Below are 26,770 nucleotides of genomic sequence, written 5' to 3'. Positions count from 1 at the left end.
AATTGTACAACTAAAAACTGGTTTTAGTTCGAATGATCGACTAAAAGTTACCATGGGAATTTCTTTTTCTAATTACATTTATTTCATCTCTATTTTATTTTTGTTTCTCTTTCTGCGAATCAATTTATGCATAGCTCTTCTTCATTTATTTATTTCCTTTCTGAATTTATCATTGCTTACTTTTAGTATTCAAACAGCCACCATACGCCCTATTCATCTACCATGGTTACTCATACTATGTGAAATACAACATGAACACCGCATATTTGTGAAGGCAAAATCCACTAAAAGATGTCAGGCCCAATTTGACTAAAGGTCCAGAGCATCTGTCAATAGCGGGACTTTAACAACGGCATCCAAAGTTGATTTATGCAGCACGTTTATTTAGAAGGACTCATGCAGAGAGAGAAAGCGAAATAGAAAAGAAAAAGGAAGAGAGAGAGTGAGAAAAAGAAAGAGTAGGTATAGTTGATGGTCATCAGAGTAGTTTGGGAAGCCGTTAACACTCACTTGAAAGTTTTGCAGTTGTTCAAGCTGTTGCTGCTGCTGTCACCATTGCGTGATTTACAAATTGCCAAAGCCTTGAATTGTAAATGTCAGAGTGAAGAACAAATTGTTTTTATGCTTACCGCCAATACTCAATGAACAAAGTGTAGCTTTTGGCAATTTCTTATTGCATTTCATTCGACTCATTCTCAAGAGATGTTGTAATTAATGCAGAACAATTAAGTTAATTTGTAGGCAGAGAGAGCACAAGTGGAAGCACGTACTCCATTCAGAAATGGACCTGACCAATTATAGGCCAAACAATAGATTAGAGATGGGTGCACATCGTGATTCGTTGCGTGATACAGAAATGAACACACTTGATTATGATTTTCGATGAAGAGATGATAAAAAAAAAAAAATAGCATCCACAATTAAAAAATATTGTTGTTAGACATATAGTATCTCTAATATAATCGATGTATCATGTAAGATTACTAAAAATATTTTGTTTTAAGTTTTTCTCTTTGCGGGAGAGAAAATGAGTTGATGTTATAAGTCTATAAAAATCAATTCAATGGTGATCTTATCAATATTAAATCAAAAACTGACTATTCACAATAAAAGTCTGCAAGCACTCCTATCGTATGACCAACATCTTTATCACGTTCATCTCTAAAAGTAACTAATACAATCCGAACATTTCCATGCCTGCTTCGTTCATTGGGTAATTAGAGAAATCACTTTCGATTTTGCCTTTGAGTAATTCAATACGTCTTTCCCCCTTTTCTCTGTCTTCCTTCTCTAGAGAGAACTTTATTGTTTTGGTGTTTTGTGTGAGTTTTGGCCTTTGGCTTAAGTGGCCAACATTTATCTGTAGCATTGTTTGCATATTAATTAATTAGCTTAAAATATTTAGGATAAAGTTCCTTGGCGAATATTCAACGTGACTTTAATTTTCCGCCAGAGAAGATTCATGCCATTACAATGCAAGATGTTCAATGCAAAGCAAACAACAATAAATAAAGCTTAAGGACAGCCTAAAAGCTGCGGCAGCTTTCAATAAGCTCTTAGCTGATAAAGGAATTGTATACGACGATACGTTGACTGTTAAAAAAGTGGAAGCAAAACACCAGATAAGTATTACATTCTGGATTACTTTTTCTATTTTGCACTTAAAATTCTTAAAATTATTATAAAGTACACTTTTCGACTAGAATTCCCTTGACATTAAAAATAATAATAATGATAGAAATATTTTTATGTGCAATGTTCTTTGTTGGAACTTTGCTAAGTGACTCGCATGGAAATCAAGTAGAGCCTGATAAATGACAAGCGAAAGCGATTTACAGAACACGAAGAATAAAAAACTTTTCACTTTATAGCCCCTAAATATGCATCAGACTCTGCGTAGGTGTGTATGTGTATGTATCTGTATGTGTGTGTGTATGAGGGGCAGTCAAAGGCAATAAATTCTCACAATTGATTTTGTGGCTGGTCCCCTCAGCCTTCAGTCTCAATGCTACTGGTTGGTGGTAAACTTGCGCCGCATTTGAATGATTCAGACTGAAATTTTGTTACTTATTTATTTTGATTTAACATTTGAATGTTTTATTCATGCGAATGACGACCCACAAGATGCCATTAACATATTTACACATTTAAATGATTTTAATACTCTTGAAAACAAAACAAATTCTCGCCACTTTTAAAGTCAAATTTCTTTTCTTCTTCGATCTTTTGTGCCTTCAATTGTAAACAATTGTAAACTTCGCAGAAACTTTTGCCTATACTAGATATCAATATATGTATGTATGCTTGGCCATTTATTAGCAATTTAATTATATTTTAAATTAACAACATATTCTAAACAACGATTTCCTCATGCTGTGTAGTTGTTGCTTTGTGTTTACTGGAAAAAAGCACATCTGATGATTCGCTGAGATTCAGGAAAGCTGCTTACTCTGCCCCAATAGAGCGATAAGCGCCGCATTAGCAACGGAAATTTATTGCCAGATTTCATAGTTGAGATGAGCTGTAAATGCGCTGAGTTTACCGATGTATTTCTTGTTGCTGTAATTTGTAATTTCCGTCATAAGCATTCAGGAGAAATGTGGACAGACGGTAAGCTTGCCTGCGCCCTTCTTGTGTTTAATGTCAAAGCAATTATGTAATGGACTTTTTGACAGTCGAAAAAAAGTATCTCATGGCCAACACAGGCACATACAGAAATAGTCAAGCAAAGTCAGAAACAATTAAGTTTAAAGGCTTAGACACACAAATCCGGGCACAAAGGTGGCCAAAAAGTGTGCGTAAGAAAACTGAGAAAAGGCTGGAAAAACGACAAAAGTGTATGAAAAATGAATGAGCCACACGCTAGGACAAAACCAGCACAACAATTGGGCACTCACATATGGAAATGCAGGACAAATAGATGCTCCATAATATTCGGATAACAAAACATTTGCTTTTCTTTTAGGATTTGCATAAATGTGTTGTATTTTATATGCTAATGAGGGAAAGAAATATGACATGGTTTTTATTTAAAGCCTTTTACATAACTTGTTATAGAATTTAATCAAATTAATATGTTCTTTTGTCAGACAAAGAGAAAAGTTGAATGAATGTTTGTAGTAAACACGTTTACACCCATTTATAAGTAGTTTTGAGTACAGGGTATGCCAAAGAACAGCTGCTTTAGTGCGCAGTAAGGCATGAGTTGTACTTGACATTGCCTGACGAGCACACACAAACACACACAGACACACACACACACACACACACACAGAGAAACAACAATCATGCAACCATATTCACACAGACAAACATGCGAGCTAAGCCCCAAAGGCCAAATGCTATAAAACAGCCGAAAGTTGCTTTTTTCTGTAGAATTATAATATTGCATGCTGATAAAACATTGAGAGCCAAAGCACCCAAGGGGATTACAATTAAAAGCGAGCACACATACAAAAGTATCTATACTCATGCGCACACATACATGCATACAAACATACAACTTCACAATCGACGGAGAAAGTTGAACTGGCGGAAATCATTTTGCGCATTATGTTCATTTGTATTTTTACACTTTGCATGGCAGATAAAAAGCGAGCCAAAGAGAGCTCTCCACTCAACCCACTTGTTTTTCCTGATACCTGCACTCTGCCCCATGCCCCATGCCCCATTCCATTTGCCACTTGCCACTTGCCTTTTGCCACTTGGCCCGATAAGTTGGCACAGTCAAGGCCCAGTTCGAAGCACATTTCCATATCACTTGCCACCAGAGCGGCCTTTGTGGAAGTTTTCCTCTGGTTGCGTTTTGTTTTTGTTTACGAAATGCCTGGAAAACCACAAAAGGCAAGGCGCGGAGCATTTGTTGGCAACAAATTCAACAGTTTGTTGCCAGCAACCCCAAAAATGTTGCCAGACCCAATGTTGCCACACTGTGTGGCACCTACACACTCGCTGGCCCCGGGTAAGTCGCCGGCGTATGCTCCACTCGGCTCTCTCTGGCGTTCTGCTCTCTCTCTCTCTCTCAGTGTCGTCTCTTAAATCGTTTTCAAACCCAAGGTGTGTTGAATTTGCTGGTCTTTGATAAACCATTCGCCAGCCAGAATTTGAAGCAGTCTGCAAAGGGTTCTAGACGTTAACGGTTCTTCTTAATATCAAACTCAAAACCAAGAGCAAAATCGTTGCGTGCGTTCTAACAGTTTCTGATTGTTTAAATCAAGTGAAGAAAGTGCTATAAAAAATATACATTCAACTATTTGCTGCAGTTATTAAAGTAAATATTTTATAAACAAATCATTTCTATTTATCTATCAAATTAACTAGAATGTGTGTGATATTTTATAAATTTATGTGATTCATCGATTGGAAATAATTTGGGGGAAATAATTTCAAATGCCTGTATTAAATTGTTCTTTTAATTTCAAAAATTTTTTGGATATTCTTTGAAATATATATTTAATATCATTTAAATAAACTTCACATACATTTAAACGTTCAACTGATTTCGTTGATGCTGAATAATTTTGATTGGTTTTATTGTTCTAAATTTGGCTTTCGTTTCGACCACATTTCAAATTTGATTGTCATATTTGCAAGTACAGCACATGAAATTATTTATAACGTAATTTATTGTATGCTGCAAGTGCAAACGGCGTTGCCAAAAAGCATTCCAATCGTTTCTCAAGGTTGGTCAACAGTGGCAGCTGCCACAATTTGCAATGTTGCAGCCAGCAGCAACAGCAGCAGCAGCCCGATCAACTCGGAGTAGTCCCTGAGAGCTCCGAGAGCTCAAAAATTTAATGCAAAATATGGCTGCGTCAATTGGTGGCACAATCGACGGATCTAATATGCAAACTGAATGGTTCGCTCTGCGATTGCTGAACCTTTATGCAAATTGCCGTAAATACAATTTGGCAGACATAAAGCCGTGGGACGAGAAAACAATAAAAAAAGACACAACAACCAACAAAATTTCACAAACAACAAGCTGAATAAAGGAGCCAGCCGCATTGAAAATGCTTGAATTTCAATTAAAAAGGGTCGAAAAAATGTCAGCAGTAATTTATATTCATATTACGTATACGGCACGAGCGCCGCATTCACCAGTCATTTAATGACAAACTTGACACTAAAAATGCCCCATAACATAACAACGTCCTTGTTTATATGTACTGTATTTGTTGTTCTTTCGCAAAATTTAACACAATGTGCCCTCAAGAGCTGTCGGAATGTCTAATTCTGTCTGCTGTCTGTACACATCGTAGGTCCTCGTCGGAAACCCGCTCCGCTCCGTCACATTTATGACAGCTCGGGTCTCGTTAATTTATGTTCATTCATAAATTTGCTCCCCGCCACGAACAGTCTTAGTCGAGATGTTCATTTGCATTTTGCGCCCCCGTGTATGCAACACAAATCAAGTCGCCAACTTTGAACGTTATGTTGTGCGTCAAGAAGTCGTCTCATCAGGTGATACGCACAATGTGACATTTCACTGATATTTATAGACACTACTGAACACATTCGAAAGCGTGTTCCGCTGTAGAACAAACTATTCATAAGGATATATTTTCTATAATTTTAAGTTTTGTTGGAGAAGCATACTATTTTTTTATGATTAAACACTTTATTAAAATACCTTTTTGGTGAAAGACTTTGGCTTGCCTGCTTAGACAAATTTGTCGTACAAAATAATACTTTTTTTGAGGAAAGAAAACAACAATAAACTTTAATTTATACTTGAATTTAGTAGCTTAATTCTTCAGCATAAAGTGCCACTAAAACTTTTTACTGTCTACATTTAATAATTATTTAGTTGCCGTCAACAAGTTTTTAAGTTCTTTGATGTTAATTACCGTAAGCACTTGCCAAGTGCATTGTTAATTACATGTAACATACTTCGTATATAGTACAATAAATTACTTTTAATTGCTGTCATCTGCATACTTAACATACTCAACATGTTGTCATGCTTGTGGCCACACTTGAGTCAATTGCGAGTTGCAGGCTTTATTTCATTGCTTAGCCTACAGAACATCAACAAAATCAGCGTCAACAACAACAGCATTTAATTTTTATATTATTTTCGGGTTGGGAAATTGCAGATAAAAAGTCGACGCAGTGGAAATTGTTTCGCATATTTCTCTTTTGCCTTCCGTCTGCATTTCCTTCGTTTTTTCCTCTGGCACAAATGAAATAATTAAAATAACACAAATGCGCACCAACAGCAACACACAACCTCGCCCAAAATACACAACAACACATATTGTTGAATCTCTCTTGTTGTCGAATGTTTTCTTAATTTAAGAAAAGCGACGGCTCATTGTGCACGCGTTGTGGCAACAACAATACCCCTCGAATAATCAAAATAAATATGGCAAAATTGGAATGAATGAGTGAAAGACGCCAGGAAGTCAACACGCCTTATTTGCTCTAAGGTTGTAGGCTTTTATAATGCCTTCTTCGAAAAGAAAAGTGCTATTACAAATAACAATTCTCAGATGCCTTATTATAGTCGTATGAGTTGTGCGTATACTTAATAAATCATAAAAACACCAAAACTGATTTATAAATATTTTTAGTGACTCACTTTAGATTCACACATACTCGTATGCAATTGTAGAGTGTTACATTTCTTAACAAATCCCCAACTTCCTCTTAGACGAAATAGAAAACTTTTAATTTATGAATAGAATATTTTGATGAGTTGCTGATACGATTTTTTTTAAAGCAAAATCGTGTTCAAAACTATTAGACGAACGATCATATTAGACAAAAGACATTTTGGATTAACAACAGAATTTAAAGAAGAACAGATTTTTATAAAGAATTCTATTGTAAAAAATAATTGCTTATATAAAATTATATTTTATTATTATATAAGACATTTTATATTGCGATCATAGTTGATCTCTTTATTTCTGAAAAATCAAATATATTTTTCGATTTGTTATTGAACGTGTTTTTTATGTAAACTACTTTATTTATTTATGTTATTTATTCGTATTACCAATTCGAAATACAGCCAAATCTTTTTCTACTTTAACAAAAATGAAAAAAAGGTTTCCCCTCATATATTAAAAAAAAGGAATAAATAAACTATTATACATATAACAAAATTTATGTATATTCAAAACAAAAATGTGGATTATTCCATTAACAGGTTGATTCGACTTCATTCACAAGATTATCAGCTTAAAGGGCACTGCCAATTAACAAACCTTTCATAGCATAATGAGAGACCTTGGCCTGTAACAAGCTCATGGAATTAACCAAAATAGTTACTTCAATTGATCCTCATTGTGTAACCACTGTAATTGTCATTAAGCAAATTGTGTAATGCTTAACAATTGGCCGCCACTTGAAGAGACAATTTGAAAGCGCTAATTCAAGATGCCTCACCCACACACATCACGAGGCAAACCCACAGGAATTTTCCAAAATTATCTTTGTACAATGTCAAAAGCAACCTTGGCGTGGAGTGCGTGTGTGTTGAGAGTGTGAGGGGGAAGGGGAGGTTGGTAAAGTGAAAGTGCCATTAAGGAACTTTCACGCCTAACAATAATAATTATTATAATTACAAGTTGGCCAAGAAGTTGAGGGCCAAAGTGTTGCCGTTTGCCTCAGGCAGCGTTAAATATTTACCCAAAAATATTTGAAGAACACCAACAGCAGCAACAGTAAAGGCAATCAGCATAAATTTTCCTCTTGTTTTTCTTTTCGTACATACTCGTATACCCTGTACAAATGTGTTGAAAATGTAAAACAGTTTTCAAAGTGCCAAACTTTACATAAATTTTTAAGCGTTATTTATGCAAAAGTGAGTTGTTATAATTATTCAAGACGTTTCATAAAAATCCTGCAGATATAAAATAAAATATTTAAATTATTTAGAAATCGAGAAGACAGTACACTTTTAGGTGTGACTGTCATTTGGTTGACTAAAGGGAATCTTTTGAGTCTTTCATGTGTTGCTTTGTTTTGAGGAAGAACCAGAAATCATTGCACACATCCATTACTTTTGGTTGGCATAGACATCCAGCTGTTTAATTATGTTGGCCAGCCCATTATTATTTATTATTATTATTACTTCTTGATTATTATTTATACAAACGCGCTGCCAGCGGGCATAAAAAACGTACCGACTATGTAAATATTTACAGCATTTGCGCGTGTCTCAGTTTTATGATGGGCATTAGTCGGTCAATTTATCAAGCTTCTGGCTACAGATAACTGTGGATTGCTCTTGAGGGTGGTGATGGGGGGAAGTCTGTTAATCAAGGAAGAGCGACGTCATAAAATGGCATTTGCAACAGGCGTCGACAGATTTAATGAGCCAATTTTACCGACAAACAATTAAAAAACTTCTTTGAAATGGCAGCGATGGGTAAATAATATTAAAAATCTTATAAAATCGTAAATGTTTTCGCTTCTTCTTTTGTTCGACATTTTTATTTATACAAATAAGGCCGAACAAAATGCTGGGCGGCTTGTTATTATCTTCAGTGTAGCCGACTTTTTATGTCCGTATGATTTTCAGCCGAAATTTGCTGATGACGCAGCCGGAATTCAGCATTGTTTGCATTGTTGTTATTGCTGGTTGTTTTCCCCTCTATTGTTTACTTTAGCAGCTTCGCCAACACTTTTGCTATTTGTTTAACAGACTATACTACGAACTCGTATTCCCGCTAATTGAGTAATTTTTCTGCTATTATATGGAAATGTGATGTGGTTTCACTTATTTATATACATAAAATCATTCCCTAACACTCAAACTGACAGCACTTGTCTGACGTGTCCTTGCCCAGGTGTCTCTCCGTGTGTTTGTGTATTATATAGTATAAACGTTTATATGTACTACAGGTGTGTAGTATGTCCAGAGTATATTCAGCATAGCGACTATTTTAAAATGAATGACTGGCATTTCCATTTGCAAATTGACAAAACCCGCGGGCTCCGCTCCAAAACAACATCTAAAAACACAACTCACAAAAACTGTCACAGCATCCGGCAAAAGTCAGCAGAGCGACAAATATCTTTAACAAGTGTTGTACTATCCTATCCACCTGAAGTGAATAATAAACTAAGAGTATTTGTAAAGCAAACTCTTAACACATAACTATTTTTTTTATTTATCTTAAATTTTTTACAACTTGATTATTATTGAAGTAAATAACATTACTATTGCATCATCATTTCCCAGTCAAGTTCCTCTTAACAGGGTATTGCAATTAACAAATTTGCAAATGGAATTTTATATGCACAAATCATAAACCATTACGGGATATAAATCTTCTACATCACTCAAGACTGAAAAGTTGTTATAAATGTTGTACTAAATATAAACAGTTTAGTTTCAATTCATTTCGATTGTTCGATATCGGTTATCGTTTATCGGTTAGGTGTAACCTCTTATTTTCGCACAGTGCTGCCAACTCAAGCGATCTATCAAGTGAGCTCTTTTATCGACATATCTTATTCATTCAATAACCCAAAGACAAATTTACACTAGGGAATAAATATATTTGTAATCTATGCTTAAATAATAATAATAATAATATAATTCCTTAAAAACTGATAAGTACACTACTTCAATACTGTGTACATAAGAAACAAATTAAATTTTCAATTCAAATATTCGTAGCGCAATTTACATTTTTTCTATAGTCATATTAGAATACCATTATCAATGTTTTATTAATATATTAGAAGCCCATTTGACCCTACTCAGTCATGTTCGGTTGACTTTTAAGTTGTCTTTTGAAATGGGTCCTTCCATCTCTTATGACCCTGCCAGTCATTTCGTGCTCATTCAACCTTGCGAGTTCTGCTTGTTTCAAGCTTAATTGAACTCGTGTCAAATTGTTTACGATGTGCCAGCAACATATCCCTAAGTAGAAGGAAAACTTCTATGTACTTAACTCGCTGTAGCCTTAAGTGTAAAAAATACTGCGTCGAAAGATTTGCCAACAAAAAAAAGTCTGAATAAAGCAGAAAACCGGAATTCAAAAAGACGTTTGCTTTGGTTGCTTTTCATAGACTATTCAAGAGACTCTTGTTTCTTCAGCTAACCAAAAAATTTAATTAGAGAACCGCAGTCGCTCTCTTTCTTTCTCTTTCCCTCACTCTCATCTCTATTTCTCTCTTTTATTCAATGCCGCATCGCATGCTTGCAATTAGATTTATTATTTTTTTTTCTTCAACATAATTCTATTATTTGTTTTTATATTGAAATGCGGGCTGCCTTCTGTTAAATTGAACAATAAAATAAAATGATACGCCGGATAAAGTCAGAGAAAATCATGTGGTGCAAGCGACGCGTCAGTTTGCAATTGTTTTAATTAAATTTGTATGGTAATTCTAAAGGGGCGCATGCCAGGTGATGAGATACTCTGTGTGTGGCCACAGACACAGAGCTAATTAGTATACAGCACTGGCAGCCTAAGCTTTCATTTGTTTAAATGCACACTGCCAACACTTGTTTGCGACAGGCAGTCGACACTGCGTATACTTAATGCGGTAGTTGTTAAATGTGTTCATCGAGTAATGCGATCTGATTAGCAGTTTATTACGAAAATAATTCTCATAATTCTCTTCATTCAAGAGATTGTCAGTAAATATTAATGGGTGAATTTAACAACACTTTCTAGCTAATTTGCTGCATTGTCTGTTGAATAATGGAATATTGCAATTTACTGACAGGCAATTCAGCATTCGCATTATCGAGTCTGCTGTAGAGAAATGCAGTTTTCCTCTTTATAATTTTCTGTTTACTTAGTCCTGACTAAGCAAAGATGTTACAACTGAAGCCATCTACTTAATTCCTTTACCAAAGCCAGTTTAATACAAATGACGCAATTGATTCCCCCTCAGTTCAGTATGAAAAGCAGAGCATGGACACCCCGCTGACCTTTTATGGCATCATTGGCACCGACACATTTTGCATTTGCCTGTGTATTATCATAATAATAAATTCCGAATGTTTTCTTTCACATGTCAGACTTAGGCCAAAAATAATTTTGAGGCAGTCGCTTGAAGTTTCATTGAAGAGTGCGAAAAAGAAAAAAAATATATAAACGCAGCTGCTGCTCCTATATATAGACATCTTTACGTATTATCCGCCAATTGTTGTAGATACATATTCACATACATATGTATATGTATATGTATCTTTATGCAGGTCAGACAACTTGGCCAATTAAGTGAGTAGACAAGAATGTAAATCACAAACCCATTGAACTTGAAAGAGACTGCTGCAATGCCAGCTAATTGAGTATATACGAGAAGTATGAAATGTTCAAGAAATGTTTAAAATGAAATTTATTGCGATTTACACATTTCACATTACGCCAAACACTTGCGAAACTTAGCGTGTGAAATCGCTCAGCGCATCTCGGGGGAAAGACAAATAAATATTGAGATTTATTAAATTAGAATGCCATAAACCATTCGATTCCATGTTCTGTGTATAGCAGATTTATGCTATTTAAAATCACATAAATTAAACGCTGCTTGCAACTTTCGCTTAATTAAAATTTATGCACATTTTCGATATTGAAATTATTGTAGCCATGTGCCCGACGAAACCGGATAAATACTCGTAAATTACGCGCTAATTATTTAATTCGCTTGAAAGAAATTCATTCCAATAGAATACGCCACGTGAAGCACATGCTATTTCCATACACGAAGTGAAGATAAACATAAAATAGAATATATGTACATGGATGCAGATATAACGAAAGAGTTATGTGTATATCAACTGCTAGTCGTGTTTGTTTAATTGCATTCCTTTGGTTTATTGTCGCATCTAGCTGCAATTTAACTTTACAAATTGGTTGTTAACATTTAAGTGCATTTTTATTAGCATATGCTCCGAACCCAAACTCAAATCCAAATCCAAAACGTGAAGCGAAATACAATAAATAAAATTGTGGCAATGTCAAAGTGTTTTGATAAATTGTCTGTCTCGGCTTAGCCCCGCTCATAAATTAGATGTGCTCCCTTCGGCATTTGGCAGACGTTGGCAAACCTTTTATTGGTTAATCCCTTTGGGTTACAGATTGATCGGATCACAGATACCATACAAGTGGGTGAGGCTGAGGGTGGCTGGAGCATGCAAATCAATGCGGACCATTTGCCTTTTTATGATGCGTGTGAGCTCAGCGCAATTTTCAAACCATTGGGCAGCTGATTTGGGCCGCATTTCAGCGTTCAGCATTCAGCTTGGCTTTAACGTGGTGCCCTGGCCAAATGGAAATGTCAATGTCAAGACGCAACTGTTGCCGGCTTCGCCTTGTTAAGTGTCTTGCTTTGATGCCAAGGCTAACTTTATTATTCCCGCTCGCATGCACAAGCAAGTGGAAACCTTCCTTGTTAGATAGGGGATAGGGGTAGGTAGGTTCTTCCCTTACCCTTATGTCGTGCTGTAATGAAAGTGAAATACAGTAGGGAAAACTAAAAACAACCTATACAAAAAACTCAACACAAAAAGCAGCTGAGACTTGAGTCAACTATGCGCTACTTCAAGATGCCCTGTAATGAGTGCTTCGCGTGCTTATCATGACAGACTGTTCAGTATACTGAGATACTATAAGTGGAGGAATGCTCAAATTTGTATTATTTTATCCTATACAAAATATTCAAGTGTTTCTTTGCAATAGCGCTTTTATGGTTTTACATCTATAGTGAATATTATAAGTTTAAAGATCCCAAATATTATTGAAAACACTTGAATTCCGCTGATAGAATCTACGGCCAGTTAATAATCTAATGCATTTACTATACGTATATCCTCTATATGCAAGACAGTTAACAGCGTATACCAAGAGAGACAATATATGCTGCATAATTCAACAGCTAAGCAGCAGGCACAACAGCACAAGCAGACTGTCGTCTGTCAGTCAGTTACTCGGTCATTCAGTCATTCATTCAGTCTGTCAGTCAGCGTGTCAGTCTTGTACGTGTGAATGAATGTGTGTGCAAGTGTATTTTGCTTTTCAACTTCCGCCTGCACTGCACATAAATTATACAGAAGTGTGAGTGCAAGTGTGCGTGTGGTTTGCTGTGCTGATGCTTGAATGTCTTTATATATTATTATTTATGAATATGACTTTGGCTGACACATTGCAGTAGAAAGCTGAAAGCCACAAAGTTTTTATACACGAACACACTATGAACAGCTGTCTCTTTATATAGCCGCTTGTAAAACCGGAAAGCGTCTCTTTTTCCTTTGGTTTTACAGCAACATTACTTACATTTACTTGGTTCATCATTTGCTGGTCGTAGTCCTTGAGCAGTCAGCCAGTCAGATCACTGGCATAAAAGCCAGTCGAATGAAGACCATAGGATATGGAATATAAAATAGAAACATTTGCACTGCAATACTGAAATGGTAGAAAACAAGTAAGAAAGTTACAGTCGAGTGTGCTCGACTGTGAGATACCCGCTACCCATTTTTAATAAAGGCAAGATATTGCGGTATTATTTTCAAAGTATACCGAAAATAATAAAAATACTAAAATTATACCAAATTGTACGTTTGGTATATCGATATAGTACACCATTCAAAATATACCATAGACGGCACAATGTACCAGATTGTCGCCCAAAGCAACTAAGAGCCCTAGTAAATAGGCGTTTTTGCCTATACAAAAGTATTTCTTTAATAAAAAAAAATTACGCTTGTTATTCGATTTTTTTGATTTGCAGGGGCGGAAGTGGGCGTGGCAAAAATTTGAAACCAACTTGATCTGCGTGAAAACAAAACAAATGCTGTCGAAAAATTAGAGTTCTATCTCTTAAAGTCTCTGAGATCCAGTTTTTCATACGGACAGACGGACAGACATACAAGCAGACAGACGGACATAGCTAGATCGTCTCGGCTGTTGACGCTGATCAAGAATAAATATACTTTATAGGGTCGGAAATGCCTCGTTCTAACTGTTACATACATTTCCTGTCGGCACAAAGTTATAATACCCTTTTACCCTATGGGTATAAAAAGTCTGGACAGTATTTCTAATATTCAAAAAGCAAAAAAAAACAATTATTACTCAAAAGAAATATACCGAACAATTGACGATTACTTTACTCTTCTTGTGCTTCATTTGACATTCTCCCTTTTCGGTAACACCTCAATATCGATAAGTCATCGATATCAGTGCTACAAAACGTGTTAATCTATCGTATGCTAAATGTAATTATTATGTGTACATAACTTAATTCCTAATATTGCACTTATCTCCATTCTTACAATAAACAGACAGCACACTTAGCTATCAATAAATAAATAATAATAATACTATTGTACAGAAATTACATTAGAAATAGCGAGTCGCCATTCGAAATCGCAGTCGCCTGCCAAATATTGAATTTATAAAATAATCAATAAAACCTGTAAAAACAAAGAAGCCAAAAAAAAAAGAAAAATAAAACAACTATTTTGAAGGCCAAACAAAAACAGTCTGAAAACGTCAACAAAAAGCCAAACTATTATTGTTTTGTGTTGTTAATACTTTTACTACCACTGCAATTGCCGTTGTTTGGCGTAATTAAAGCTAAAAATAGAATCTGCCACAAAGCTATCGTCTGCGTCAAAAATACTCAAGGCACTAATATATAATTCAGCCTTTGAGAAACTTATAAATAGAGCAGGACGTGAGCCCAACATGTACTACACATTTCCGTCAGATCATGTTGGAAGGCGGTAATACTATAGTACCAGCAGAAATAAACAGACACAAACACTTAAATAGAATGCGAGAAGCGAGCTTAATGCAGTTAAAGTTAGCACCGTGCAGTAAACAGTTGAGCATGCAACGGGTAAGTGCTGAGCACTGCCCACAGCTCAACGGCTGCTCCATTGTCCAGGCTTTCTGGAGGCGGACGTGTCACAGGTAGCTAAGCAAAAGCACTCGGGCTGTGACTCGCACTCATCAGGCTGGGGCCACTTTAACACGCGCGCACGCCAGAGTCTTGACTTATGCAATCGCAGGCGACAACAGTGCCTGACAATTGTTTGTCCCCAGGCTGCTTTTCCCGTTCGTTTTGCTTTTTGCTTACCTGGGTCAACTGGCGGGTCTCGTTTTGGTATTGTTAGCTGCCATGTGAAACGACCATTAAGCCGCAACGTCTCGCCATACGAATTTTCACTATTTCTGTTTCTTCATTTCCGTTTCCGCAACTGTTGTTGTCGCTGTTTTCGCCTGTTGTTGACAGCTCGCAAAAGTGTGACAGCAAAAGCAAAAATTAAATTATATTTGTTGTTTTCGTTCGCTACGCTGCACAAGCATTTTTATGGCATTTTCATGTCGGATGCGTATACTTAATATACGCACTAAATATTTATGCTTGTTGTTTATGTTGACATTCCGCGGCTCTCACATAATTAGGCAAGTGCGTGCGCTAATCAACAATCGGAAGAAAATAGATATAAATATTTTATGCTTTTCACGGGCCACTTTGACTAATTATGCAAGGAAAATCATGGAACATCGTCAACAAAAACAATTGTTTAGTATATTAATGATATTTTAGTATATCATCATGTTGAGACTATTCTTATAGTAGGAACAACAAAAACAAATAATAAGTATATTGAAATAGGACATTTTTAGACAATACTTGCAGTATAGATTATTTATTAATTATACAAGGACAACAAAAACAACTATTTGGTAAATAAACGAAAATTTTAGTATATTAAAATAAACTACATATACTTACAGTATAGATTATTTATACATTAAACCAGAAAAATCAAGAACAACAAAGACACCAGTTTAGTATCTTAATGCATTTTTAGTATATTGAAGTACATAATTTTTAGACTATACTTACAGCATAGACTATTTATAAATTATACAAGCAAAATCAGGACATCGTCGAAAAAAAACAATTATTTAGTATATTAACGAAATTTTAGTATGTTGAAGTAGATTATTTTTAACTATACTTCCAGCATATATTAATATTATTTATTTATAATAATTAGACACAAGTAAGAGACAAACTTTATTTGGGTCACAAGTATCAAAGCAAACTATTAATTGGATCAGCAGTTTACAAATCAACTATGCAAATATTTGCTGCCGTTTCAAAGTTGTCTTAGCTTCTTCCAATTTCCTGCATGTAATATTTGCTTGCTCTGAATATTTTTCAAAGTTTCTCTTTTTCGGCAGTTTGTCTTGCAAATTGCATTACAGCTGGGTGCAACAGAAGAGCGTGAATTATGCATAAACTATCGCAGCTTGAACTTATAGAGGCTATAACTTATAACTATAGTATGTATGCGAGTTGTGTAAATAGCTTAGCCATAACATTTTGCTAGCTCATGTGTGTGTGTGTGTGTGTGTGGCATGCCATATTTTGTATTTTCGATGCTCAACGCGCTTAGCGTTTGCCATTTTCGAGTGTCTTCTACACAATGAAAGTTTTCAAATATCCTGCAGCACTCATATAAATATATTTTCTGCTTCATATGCCATTCCACAATTGCAGCAGTGACAGCAAAAGCAACAACAACAACAACAACAACAATAAAAGCGGCAACAACATCAATTGCTGCAGGCTGTGCAACTCGTACTCGTATTTGTGTTCCTTTATGCGTTTTGTAATAACAAACGGCGCGCCAACAATGCGAAGGTCCTTCTAATGAGCCTGACCCAGAATGTGCTCCAAGGCTTCTACTTCGCTATGTGCTCTTGGTTTTTCTATGCTATTTCTTTTCAGCCATAAAATGTCAACATAGCTGCAGTATAAAAGTCTTTAGGCAGCATTATTGCACTTACTTTTGTAGTTGCAGTTGCACTTGGATTCGTTGTTGCAGTTAAAGTTGCATTTATTGCAATCAGCTAGAGCTAAGCGGGTTCTTTACGCAGCGAAAGTTCGTAGTTTTTACGCTGGTAGGTACTAAAAGTTCAACAAGTGTTGCAATTGTTGTTGCTTACTTAGATACTATTCCGCAAGTTACACAACTCAATTTAATGAAATGAAATTGAAGCATAATGTAGGAGAAAATTTAAAAACTTTCATTTACAATTTTTTTTGATTTTTCAAATATTTCTACACAGAAGAAAAACGTGATAAAATCAAGAAAAACTTCTTGATGACAATATTTAAGTAGTGTAAGGCTTAAGTCAAACTCAAAATCCTACATTAATTCTAGAAATTTAAGTATATTTTCTGAATTCAAGAATGCATTAGTAGTCAACTATACATTATGAATATTTAGTTGAATATGTGTTGACCATATTTTAATTGTAACGATTTGGCGAATTATGATGTATCTTAATTCGCCAAATCGTTACAATTAAAATTAGGTTTGCCACTACCAAATGCAGCATTAAAACCTAGTATTTAATGTCAATTTACTAAATTATTTATTAATTTTAATGGAGTACTAGACAAATTTCGCTTTAATTAATAATTCCAAATGGTTTAGATTGTTAAGCAAACGCTTTTCTCGTTGCACAGCATTAAAAGCAAATATTAACGGGGAGTAAAGTTCAAAAGCAAAACAGAATGGTCAGTATGAAGAGCGCACACTGTGCGTATACGTAATCTCATGCAATTTGGCTCTGAAATTGCTGCAACTGTTTGGAATAGATAGTGCTACATGACTCAACTTGTAGGGAAAACGCATTTGCAGTAGCATTAGCAACAGCAAAAGCAATTGCAGCAGTTACAGCAACAACAGCAACAGCAACAAGTTGCCCCCGTTGCCCGCATTGATTCTGTGTATGTGCGTGTGTGTGTGCGGCACGGTGCAACTCATTTAGCGGCAGCTGCTCTAGAATTTGCTGGCATGTCCAGAGGCAGACTCAGACTAGTTCAGGAGCCCGCAGGAGCCGCAACAAACTGCTACTCGCCCGCAACTTCCGAGCAGGACAAACGTTTAGTCCACATCCTGCTGCTGTTGCGGCGTCATCTGCCTTTTTTTTTTTTTTGGTTCGTCTTTTTTCCTTTTGTTTCAATGCCCGCAGCGACCGCACAACACATAACAACGGGAACAGGAACAGACAGGCGACAACAGCGGCAACAGCAGCAGCAGAGGCAGCAACACTCGTTGTAATTTATGCTTGTTATTTTAGTTTGTAAAGCAATTTATATCGCATTCTCTTTGTTAAATAAGTACATATTTAACGCAGAGTGACGTTGCTGCTTTTGATGCGTTGTCTGCGGGGGGCCAATGTCGGGGAGCATGGCTTAATTTAAGTGTCGCCTTCAACTATGCTTTTTGCATTTTATGGACGACAAACGTTGTCTAGGTAGCTCCTCCTGCTTACATATAAGTGCGCAGCAGCAGTCTCTGCCTTGGCTTAAAGCAAGTAAGCTAGTGTCGAGTGTGCTCGACTTTTGAATACTCGCTATCCATTTTCTATAATAGCAAAGCAGTGCAAAAGCATCAAATATTGTTAAAAGTTATATATTCGTATATTCCAAAAGCTATATTTGTTATATTGATATTAAAATTTGTAAACATACCAAAAGATACTTAAATATACCAAAATATATATTTGGTAAAGCTAAATACTGCTAAATTCAAAAAATATCATATAGAGTAAAAAAATACCAGGTTATTAAAAAAAAGAACTCAACACCCGACAGCTGAAGTAGTTTATCTTTTATATCATATTGTTTTTTAATCATTTTTTGATTCTTATCTGACCTTCAATAGTTTTAAGGACTGAAGTTATTATTGTTTGTACCAAAAGCCTCGAATTTCTATTTAAGCTTGCTATTGGTTATATTTTCGATTTGCGTGGCCGGAATATTACCAAAATTGTAGCTCTATCTTATACAGTCTCTAAGATCTAGGTGTTCTTAGATGCCTCTTCTGCCTGTTAAATACATTTTCTGTTGGTACAAAGTTATAGTACTCTTCTACCCCATGGGTAGCGGATATAAACACACTCACGCACACACGCACACAACATTGTGTGCTCTAATCCTGTTAGCTGCCCTTTTATATGCGCTGCCGCCGTCAGGCAAGAACGTCATTCGTTGGTATCCCACTGTCTATGTGTGCTATTAATTTTAAGCTCCCCTCCTCCGATGCCGCTGTCGCTGTCGCTGCCGCCACATGAGACTCTCACTCTCCCAAACACTAAGCCAATAATGAACTTGCCGTCAAACTAATTGATTTAATTTTCATTCTTTGCTGTGGTGTTGCGAAATATGCAACAATTTTAAAGTTTTTTGTTTGGTTCACTTTTTATTTTCGTTATTTTTTGTGGTTTTTAAAAGTTTTTAGTTTAAGTTTCCTTTAACAGCAGTTGAGTGATTTTTGATTGCACCTGCTTACGTGACTTTTTGCCAAATGGAATTCAATTGAAATTTTCAAATTATCTTTTGCTTATTTTGTAGGTAACCTCAGCAAATATACACGGCAGTAAAACTACCAAACAAATTCAATAAAAAAAAGAAGTTGAAATGGATTCTGCTGCAGCTGCTGCCGCCAAGCGCGTACAAATCGAGAAGGCACACAATTTTATGCGTCAATATCGTGATCCCGAGTCGCGGGAACTGAAGAAACTGTCGGCAAATCAGTTTATGGATGTGTGGGCGCACTACGATAAAGATGGTGTGTAGTTGTACTTGATTTCAGCATATGTGCACACTAAAAAAAGTTTAGTTTATATTTATAAACATTTATCTTAAAATTTGGGTTCTTAAAATAAGACCACTTTACGACTCAAATTAAGCAAATTATTCTAAACAAACCCAATTCTCAAAATAAGAATAAATTAACACTTTTTTTAATCTTATAATAATTTGATATTTGTGCTGTTAAAAGTATACAATTTTGTTTGGTTTTTAAAAATAATTTGGTCAAATACTCATGAAATTGATACGTTTTCTTGCTTCAAGAACAACTTTGATTTTCGAACTATTTTATCAGTGCACATGTTCTGCTTCTCTGCTAACTGTCAGCTTTATTTCCTCCGTCATAGGCAACGGCTACATTGAGGGCACGGAATTGGATGGCTTTCTGCGTGAGTTTGTGTCCAGCGCCAATGCCACTGACATCAGCCCCGAGGTAAGTGCTAGTGTACCATAGTTCAATGCCAACTGTCAACTCATCTCAACTTAACTCGTCTGATATATTTCATGAACACGATATATCACATTTATCTCTTCGTAGGCTGTCACTGACACAATGCTGGAGGAGCTGAAGTCCTGCTTTATGGAGGCCTACGATGATAATCAGGATGGCAAAATCGATATCCGAGAGGTAAGACCTAACTACTTAACATGTTTAGCAGTAGTACAAAACATTTCTTTTAAGCATAGCTGGGCACTTTTCAATGCTTCATTTCGAACATGTCGTATGCGCAATGTGACATTCTGTTTGCCTCTGCGCCTGCTGTTTTCAAATTGCTTTTTAAATGATGCTGCTGCTGCCGCTTTGTCCCCATTTTTCCTTAGGGGGCTCAATAATTTATTTGGCCATTTTCGCCATTTGCCATTCGCCATCGTGCCCATACTGAAAAAGTCTTGGCAGCGTCAAGGTCTCTCGAAAAAGTTTCGCCCGTCTTTAAATGACTTTTTAATTGAGGCTCAGCATTGCTGAAGAAGCGGCCACAGACTATTGAATGTAGCTTTTGTGTAACATAACTTCGACTTCAATGAAAGTAATACTAATAATGTTGCCAGCTTTTTTGGGCGAAGTGGCGAATGATAAATGAGATACGGTATTTTTGGACAGGTTGGGACAACCCTTTGTGCAAGCTTACTCGCATTACAATGTGACTTCAAAAAGCTTTCAGCCACCCACATTCATCATTTATTCAACTTGGAAATGTTGCGCATACGCAATGTAGCCACTTTTCAAAATAAACATTCTCAAGGTAATACTGCGAAGGAAATGTCTAAGAATCAGCTTACACACACGTAACACAAGCATTTTTGGGGACGGAGAAAAGCATCTCAAATTGTAATAATTAAATTAAGAGCAAACTTTAAAGTTTTCGTCCCTCGCTTCTGTCAATCTTTGGGTGCAACTCGACTGTCGACATGACCAAAATTCAAATCGTCACTTAAATATGGAGGCAAAAGTTTTCCGTTGCAATTTTCGCCCCAGAAACTCGAGTGAAACTAAAGCGCAGAATTTTACTTTTAGTTAGCCAAAATATTTCCAGCTAAAATAGCAATACACACAACTACTCTACAGAGAAACGGGATAAGTTTTCAGTTGCAAATTGTTTGACTTGCTACAAAATCCATCTCAATTAAATTATTTGCGTAAACAAAGCTTGATGAATGGTAACTTAAAGTTAGAGAACCCAAAAGTTAAAGCATCATCTACCATCCAATATTCAAATATTATTTAACTTGATTAACACAATTTAAGCTAATGGAGCTAATTTAATCAAGAGTAGATGTCGCTTTTTTAAATTAATGTTAAACATATAAGAATAAACAATGTTTAACATTATTGTATAATGTTTAATACTATGTAAAGCATCTGCTTATCGTTAACTTAAGCCGTAAACCAAATTACAGTTGATTCTTAAAGTCAAACGATTTGGTGACAAATACATTTGTAAACTTTTATATAAATTCACAGCTCGCACAACTTTTGCCCATGGAGGAAAATTTCCTTTTGCTCTTCCGCTTCGATAACCCCTTGGAATCAAGCGTCGAATTCATGAAGGTAAGTGTGTTGGCCAACGGAGCGTAAAACGAGGAGCAGCCATTGACAAACAGACTGGACCCAAGGCAGTCACAGATGCCGTTGATGATGTTTGGAGCTGTTTTCGCCGATGCGGATGCAGATGGCGAAACCGTTAACAGCTTTTTACAGAAATGTATTCTTAATTAATTTGAACATGATGTTCTCGATTACCAATAGATCTGGCGTGAATACGATACTGATAACTCTGGTTACATTGAAGCGGATGAGCTTAAGAATTTCTTACGTGACTTGCTCAAAGAGGCCAAAAAGATCAATGATGTCTCCGAGGATAAGCTTATTGAATACACAGACACCATGGTGCGTACATATACCTGATGTTATATGTTAGATTAGTTTAGCTAGAGAGTAATTCATTACCGCACAAACAAAATGAAAAGCATCAACAACTATGCATTACTCAATCAATGTCAACGTTTTTCCTACAGACCATAAACATGTTGTGAGTCAAGTCGTGCGTATAATTTGCAATTAAATTTCCACAGCGACAATATAATGAGAATTGCTCTGCAATTTATCTGCACTGAAAGCAATATAAATTAAAAAGTTTATAATGGAACCAGACATATATGGGCAACTTCGTGCATCTCTAAAATGCTTGGTACAAGAAGCTAATTTGTTTTGTTCTTTTGCCAGTCTTGGTTGTCGGACTTCTTCGTCTTGAAGCACGTATCATAATAAATCACGGTAAAGAGTCCACGCCGTTCAAAGCACAGCAAACTCATTTGCATGTTAAAAAACCAAAAAAAAAAAAAAGAAAGATGGAACGAAAAAGCCTAGGATGAAATATCTAAATAGAAAAGTTGGCAAATTTTTCATTTCTGAAATCAGTGACATTACGCAAAAATTTCTGAGCTCATAACTCTTAAACGGGTTAAGAAAATAACTATTTATTATACTTAGGATTTCTTGTCAATCCTTTTTAATGCTTGTTAAGTAATTTTATACGCTGTATTAACTTCTTCGGTTGACAAATGGAATATTTTGGACTGTTTTCTATATTTTTAGTGTAATAATATGTCTATAAAGCTTTTGATATATTTTAGTGTTTGTATTTAGTATTTTAATGTGGTAAATTTTAAGGATTACTCTCCATTTACAGTGAAGTTCGTTAAAAATAGGTAGCGGATAGCTTTCTTGCTTATACACTGACGAGTCTTAATTTATTTGGTTGGCAATCTGGTATATTTTTACTTTATTGTATATTAAGAATATAGCAGTATATCGATATACCAAATATAGCTTATAATGGAATTAAGTATTTCTTAGTTATTAACTTGGAATATTTTAAGGGTAATTTAGCATTCGCACTGAAGTTTGATAAAAATGTTTATCGGGTATCTCACAGTCGGGCACACTCGACTGTCGCTTCCTTTATACTTTATAAAGTTCGAATTCAACAGGCTGGCAGTGCTTAACGTCTTTTAAGCCTATCAAACAGTTATTGTACGAAACAAGAAGAATAATACGTAATTGTAGCTTTTTTTCTTGAGGCGTTGTTGGTCCGCGGGGAACAAAAGTCATGACTAAAATCGTTAAGTAACTTAGCTAAGTCGATTTACGAGCATGTGTTTATTTCGGTGATGTTATCCAATGCTCAAGAGACACACAAGCAATTTCTATATCATTAATTAAGCATAAAAGTTTTGTCATTGAGCTCATTTACTTTAGTCCCGGTTTCTCTTTCTTTCATTCTCACTCTCTCTCTCTCACTCTTGGCAGCTCCAAGTTTTCGATGCCAATAAGGATGGCCGTTTGCAGCTCTCGGAAATGGCCAAGTAAGTAGATTGGCTAAGGCCTAGCAGACCGCCTACTGCATTCAATGTCAACAATACGCCCAACTTATTTATTGCAGACTACTTCCGGTTAAGGAGAACTTCCTATGCCGTCAGGTATTCAAGGTAAGTGCCAAGCATTATTAGTGCTTTTACCGTTCGATTGAGGAAATTGCGATGAAAGATATCGAGCCTTTAACTGTAATTTGCAAGAACATATACTTTACAATATATACAAGTATAAATATTTATTACTATGAGTAGGTCAGCACTTATAGCACCTAGGTTAGTCATAGCTTTAGCTTTAAATATTAGCTCTGAACTGAAATACTTGGCTAAAAGCAATGTATTAATCTTGCATTTAACTACTAAGGCCATGCGTATATATTATTTTTTCACTTTATTGTTTTGTTCTTATTAGTTTCTTTTTACAAAACTAAAGCTGTGTGTCTGGTCGAACGAGTTGAAATATATTTCAGCCACGTTTCAACGCCATCAACGTAAAATAAAAGTTAGTGAAGCGCACACGGCGAAAAACCAAAGAAATTGCAATGCACAGCATAATAACCGAGGCGACCAACGTGGCGTATGTGAGATGTCAAAAGGCAGCTATGCCAGACACAACAGATTGAAACACCTGTTCTGTGGAGTAGGCAGGGGAGGGGTTGAACAAATCAATTTCTGTGTTCTCGAGTAGAATAAATTCCCGCCCCTTACCTCTCTCTTTCCTTGTGTGCTTTACCCTAGTTTTTTTCTTGTCCACAGTCAGCACATTTCAGGGGTCGGTAAAAGCAAAGTTTTCCGCTTGAAATCGGCAATGGCAATGACTGACATCTGTTCAACTTTTGATTCTGTAATTAGACAAAGTTTGAGTCCCCAAATCTGAATCCGATGACAAATCTCAATCCTTTGCTGCAGCAGGTGTTACTCTTTGGGGAGAGACAAATGCCAGGGGAAAATTGTTTCGTAGCTGTACATTTCAGAATTTTGTTTTGACATTTAATATTAAAGAAGAGCGCTGCTCAAAATGCGCCCATTGGGGTTAAATGGAGCGTTGCCTCAGCAGTGTTTGGGGCAACAAAAGCCCCAGCTATGGTATGGCATTCATTGTTGCCATTCTGCCAGGCAACTGACTGCCCGGAACGTAATTGGTCACCAGGCCACAGAACAAAACCAACTTGGCCATAACTTTGCCATCGCTATAGACGCTACTCCAACTTTTTGACTGCAATATTTGCCCAAAATGTGGCTCGTTGTGAGCTCACATTTATGTGCTTGGCTTTCAGTCTGCTCAGTCAGCCTTTTGGGTTGAGCTCAAGGCTGCATTAGGGTTAGTCACAAGTTCTCGCTGGAAATGAAAGCAAGAATGAATGTGGATGAAAATGATAAATTACTTATTGTGAAAGGACCTCAAATTATCATACCATTACCAGGGTAATTATGTGTATTGACGCATAATGCTTTGATGATTGCACGTGTTATTAAAGGAGTTACAGAATCAAAGCCATTAGCCTCTCAGAAGTTGGAAACAGAATGCACATTACTTAGACAACTTCTTAAAGATGCTTCAGAAGAAGTCTGAATCGGAATAGAAATTTGAGAGTTTTTCAGATGACTGAAATTGAATGCCTAGTATTCAGACAAAATCTTAAAGATGATCGCAAAGTAACATTATCAAATTACTCTTATAGCAGTCTGAATTGAAATAGATAGTCGAGAGCATTAGCTTTTAATACTGAATTTGAATACATATTACTTAGGTAACTTCTTAAAGATGCTTCCAAAGTAAGATTATATAATTGCTCCTATTGCAGTCTGAATTGGAATAGAAAGAAAACTGAATTTGAATGCATATAACCCCAACAAATTCTCAAAGATGCTTCCAAAGCAACATTATCAAATTGCTCGTACATGAGTCTGAACTTGAATAAAAAATCTTTAGAAACTTCTTGACTACCCTTAACGAATGCCTCAAAGCTCTAGAGTGCTATAGCACTGTAAGTAAGCAAGTAAACGAATGTCTGATGCCTGCAGCTGAACTTGGAAAAACTCTTTCGTTACTTATGGCGCTTGTACTTCAAGCAGATGTCTAACAGCAAAACAAATCCTGACCATGACCAACTACTATGTACAATACCACTTTGAGAGCTGTTCCTGGCAATCAACGAACTTCGACTGGCTTCTACAAACGAATACGAGTAGAGAAACAGAAACAGAAACCGGAGCTGTGCCAGTTGCCAGTTACGAGTGCTTATTGTTATTTGCTGCAAATGTACGTGCTTGAATCACACTTGAGCTGCTTATAGTGAACATATGGATGTGCTTTCCATGCTCTACATCCAAGTTTTTAAAGTTCCTCTCAGAATTCGTATGATTTGATTAGACTATTCGACCAATTTTAATTTGGCTAACCGATCTAAACGGTTGCTGTTGCTGTTGCTTTGCACGCAATGCAACGTGTTCGATTTGCATATTAGCCACAGATCCACAAGCAATGCATTGCAATTGCCAACTTTCAGTCGGTTGTGCAACGTGGCGTATGAGCAATGTGCAGCCACAGAAAGCCACAATTTCAGTTAAAGCTACAGCCACAGCGACAGCAACAGCAACAGCAAAAACAACAACGACAACGATATTCAGAGGCACAGCCGCCACAACCATGTAAACTATTTGCCCATTGTTACAGTTGGCAGCACAGTGACATTTTATTTGCCTTTTATTGACAACTCCCCCTTTCCTCCCCTTCGCATATTCCTGAGAGATTTTGCTGCCACGCCCCGTACATGTAGCATGTCGCATGTCGCAAGTAACACGATGCCCATTTACAATGTAACCGACAAGTTGAAATCAACTCGTACACGTCGCATACCACATGCCACATGCAACATGCCACACCGCGTGACACACACCGTCACACCGCTGTAATCAAAATGGAGATTCTATCAACTTTCCTCTCTATTGGTCACAAGTTTTTGCCCCGGCATTTGTGCAGCATCAGCACCCAATTATAATGCCCATCAACCCTCGTAAAAATCCATAACTTGCGGGTAGTGAAAACACAACACAACTCACAACACAAGACTTGCGGAAGCTGTAACTGATAAGACGTTGAGTCGCAGCGCGTCTTCGAACTTTGTTGCAGTGCTTATTAACGCCCGCAAGTATGCAATAAAATAACAAGCTACAAGTTTAAGCAGCCATAAAATTGGCATTTCCAGCCCATTTGGCCATCTCATAATACGCATTCCATATATTTCTCACCGTTGGGGGGCAAGTCAGGTGGGGGGATGGGTGGATGGGTGGA

General features: G+C 36.4%; 1 protein-coding gene and 1 long non-coding RNA gene across 3 annotated transcripts in view; one reads left to right on the top strand and one right to left on the bottom strand.

Moving 5' to 3' along the window:
- Nucleotides 1–4,105: 4,105 nt before the first annotated feature.
- The window catches only part of LOC117572084 (calbindin-32), a 31,297-nt gene continuing 8,632 nt past the window's right edge, over nucleotides 4,106–26,770 (top strand). For both annotated transcript variants that reach the window (XM_052004799.1, XM_034254680.2), the window contains exons 1-8: nucleotides 4,106–4,270; nucleotides 19,363–19,579; nucleotides 19,950–20,035; nucleotides 20,141–20,230; nucleotides 21,566–21,652; nucleotides 21,851–21,991; nucleotides 23,414–23,469; nucleotides 23,547–23,592. In XM_052004799.1, coding sequence (XP_051860759.1) covers nucleotides 19,429–19,579; nucleotides 19,950–20,035; nucleotides 20,141–20,230; nucleotides 21,566–21,652; nucleotides 21,851–21,991; nucleotides 23,414–23,469; nucleotides 23,547–23,592 — 657 coding nt within the window. In that variant the 5' untranslated portion in view covers nucleotides 4,106–4,270; nucleotides 19,363–19,428. The remainder of the gene's footprint in view (nucleotides 4,271–19,362; nucleotides 19,580–19,949; nucleotides 20,036–20,140; nucleotides 20,231–21,565; nucleotides 21,653–21,850; nucleotides 21,992–23,413; nucleotides 23,470–23,546; nucleotides 23,593–26,770) is intronic.
- LOC127565585 (uncharacterized) lies at nucleotides 12,083–13,456 on the bottom strand. Its single transcript, XR_007954921.1, has 3 exons — nucleotides 13,251–13,456; nucleotides 12,480–12,583; nucleotides 12,083–12,419 (listed from the first exon to the last, which is right to left on the bottom strand). It is a non-coding gene; the product is annotated as an uncharacterized LOC127565585 (long non-coding RNA).

The sequence above is a fragment of the Drosophila albomicans genome, chromosome 3 (assembly GCF_009650485.2).
Source record: "Drosophila albomicans strain 15112-1751.03 chromosome 3, ASM965048v2, whole genome shotgun sequence".
NCBI lineage: Eukaryota > Metazoa > Arthropoda > Insecta > Diptera > Drosophilidae > Drosophila > Drosophila albomicans.
This window is presented reverse-complemented; position numbering and strand designations above follow the sequence as displayed.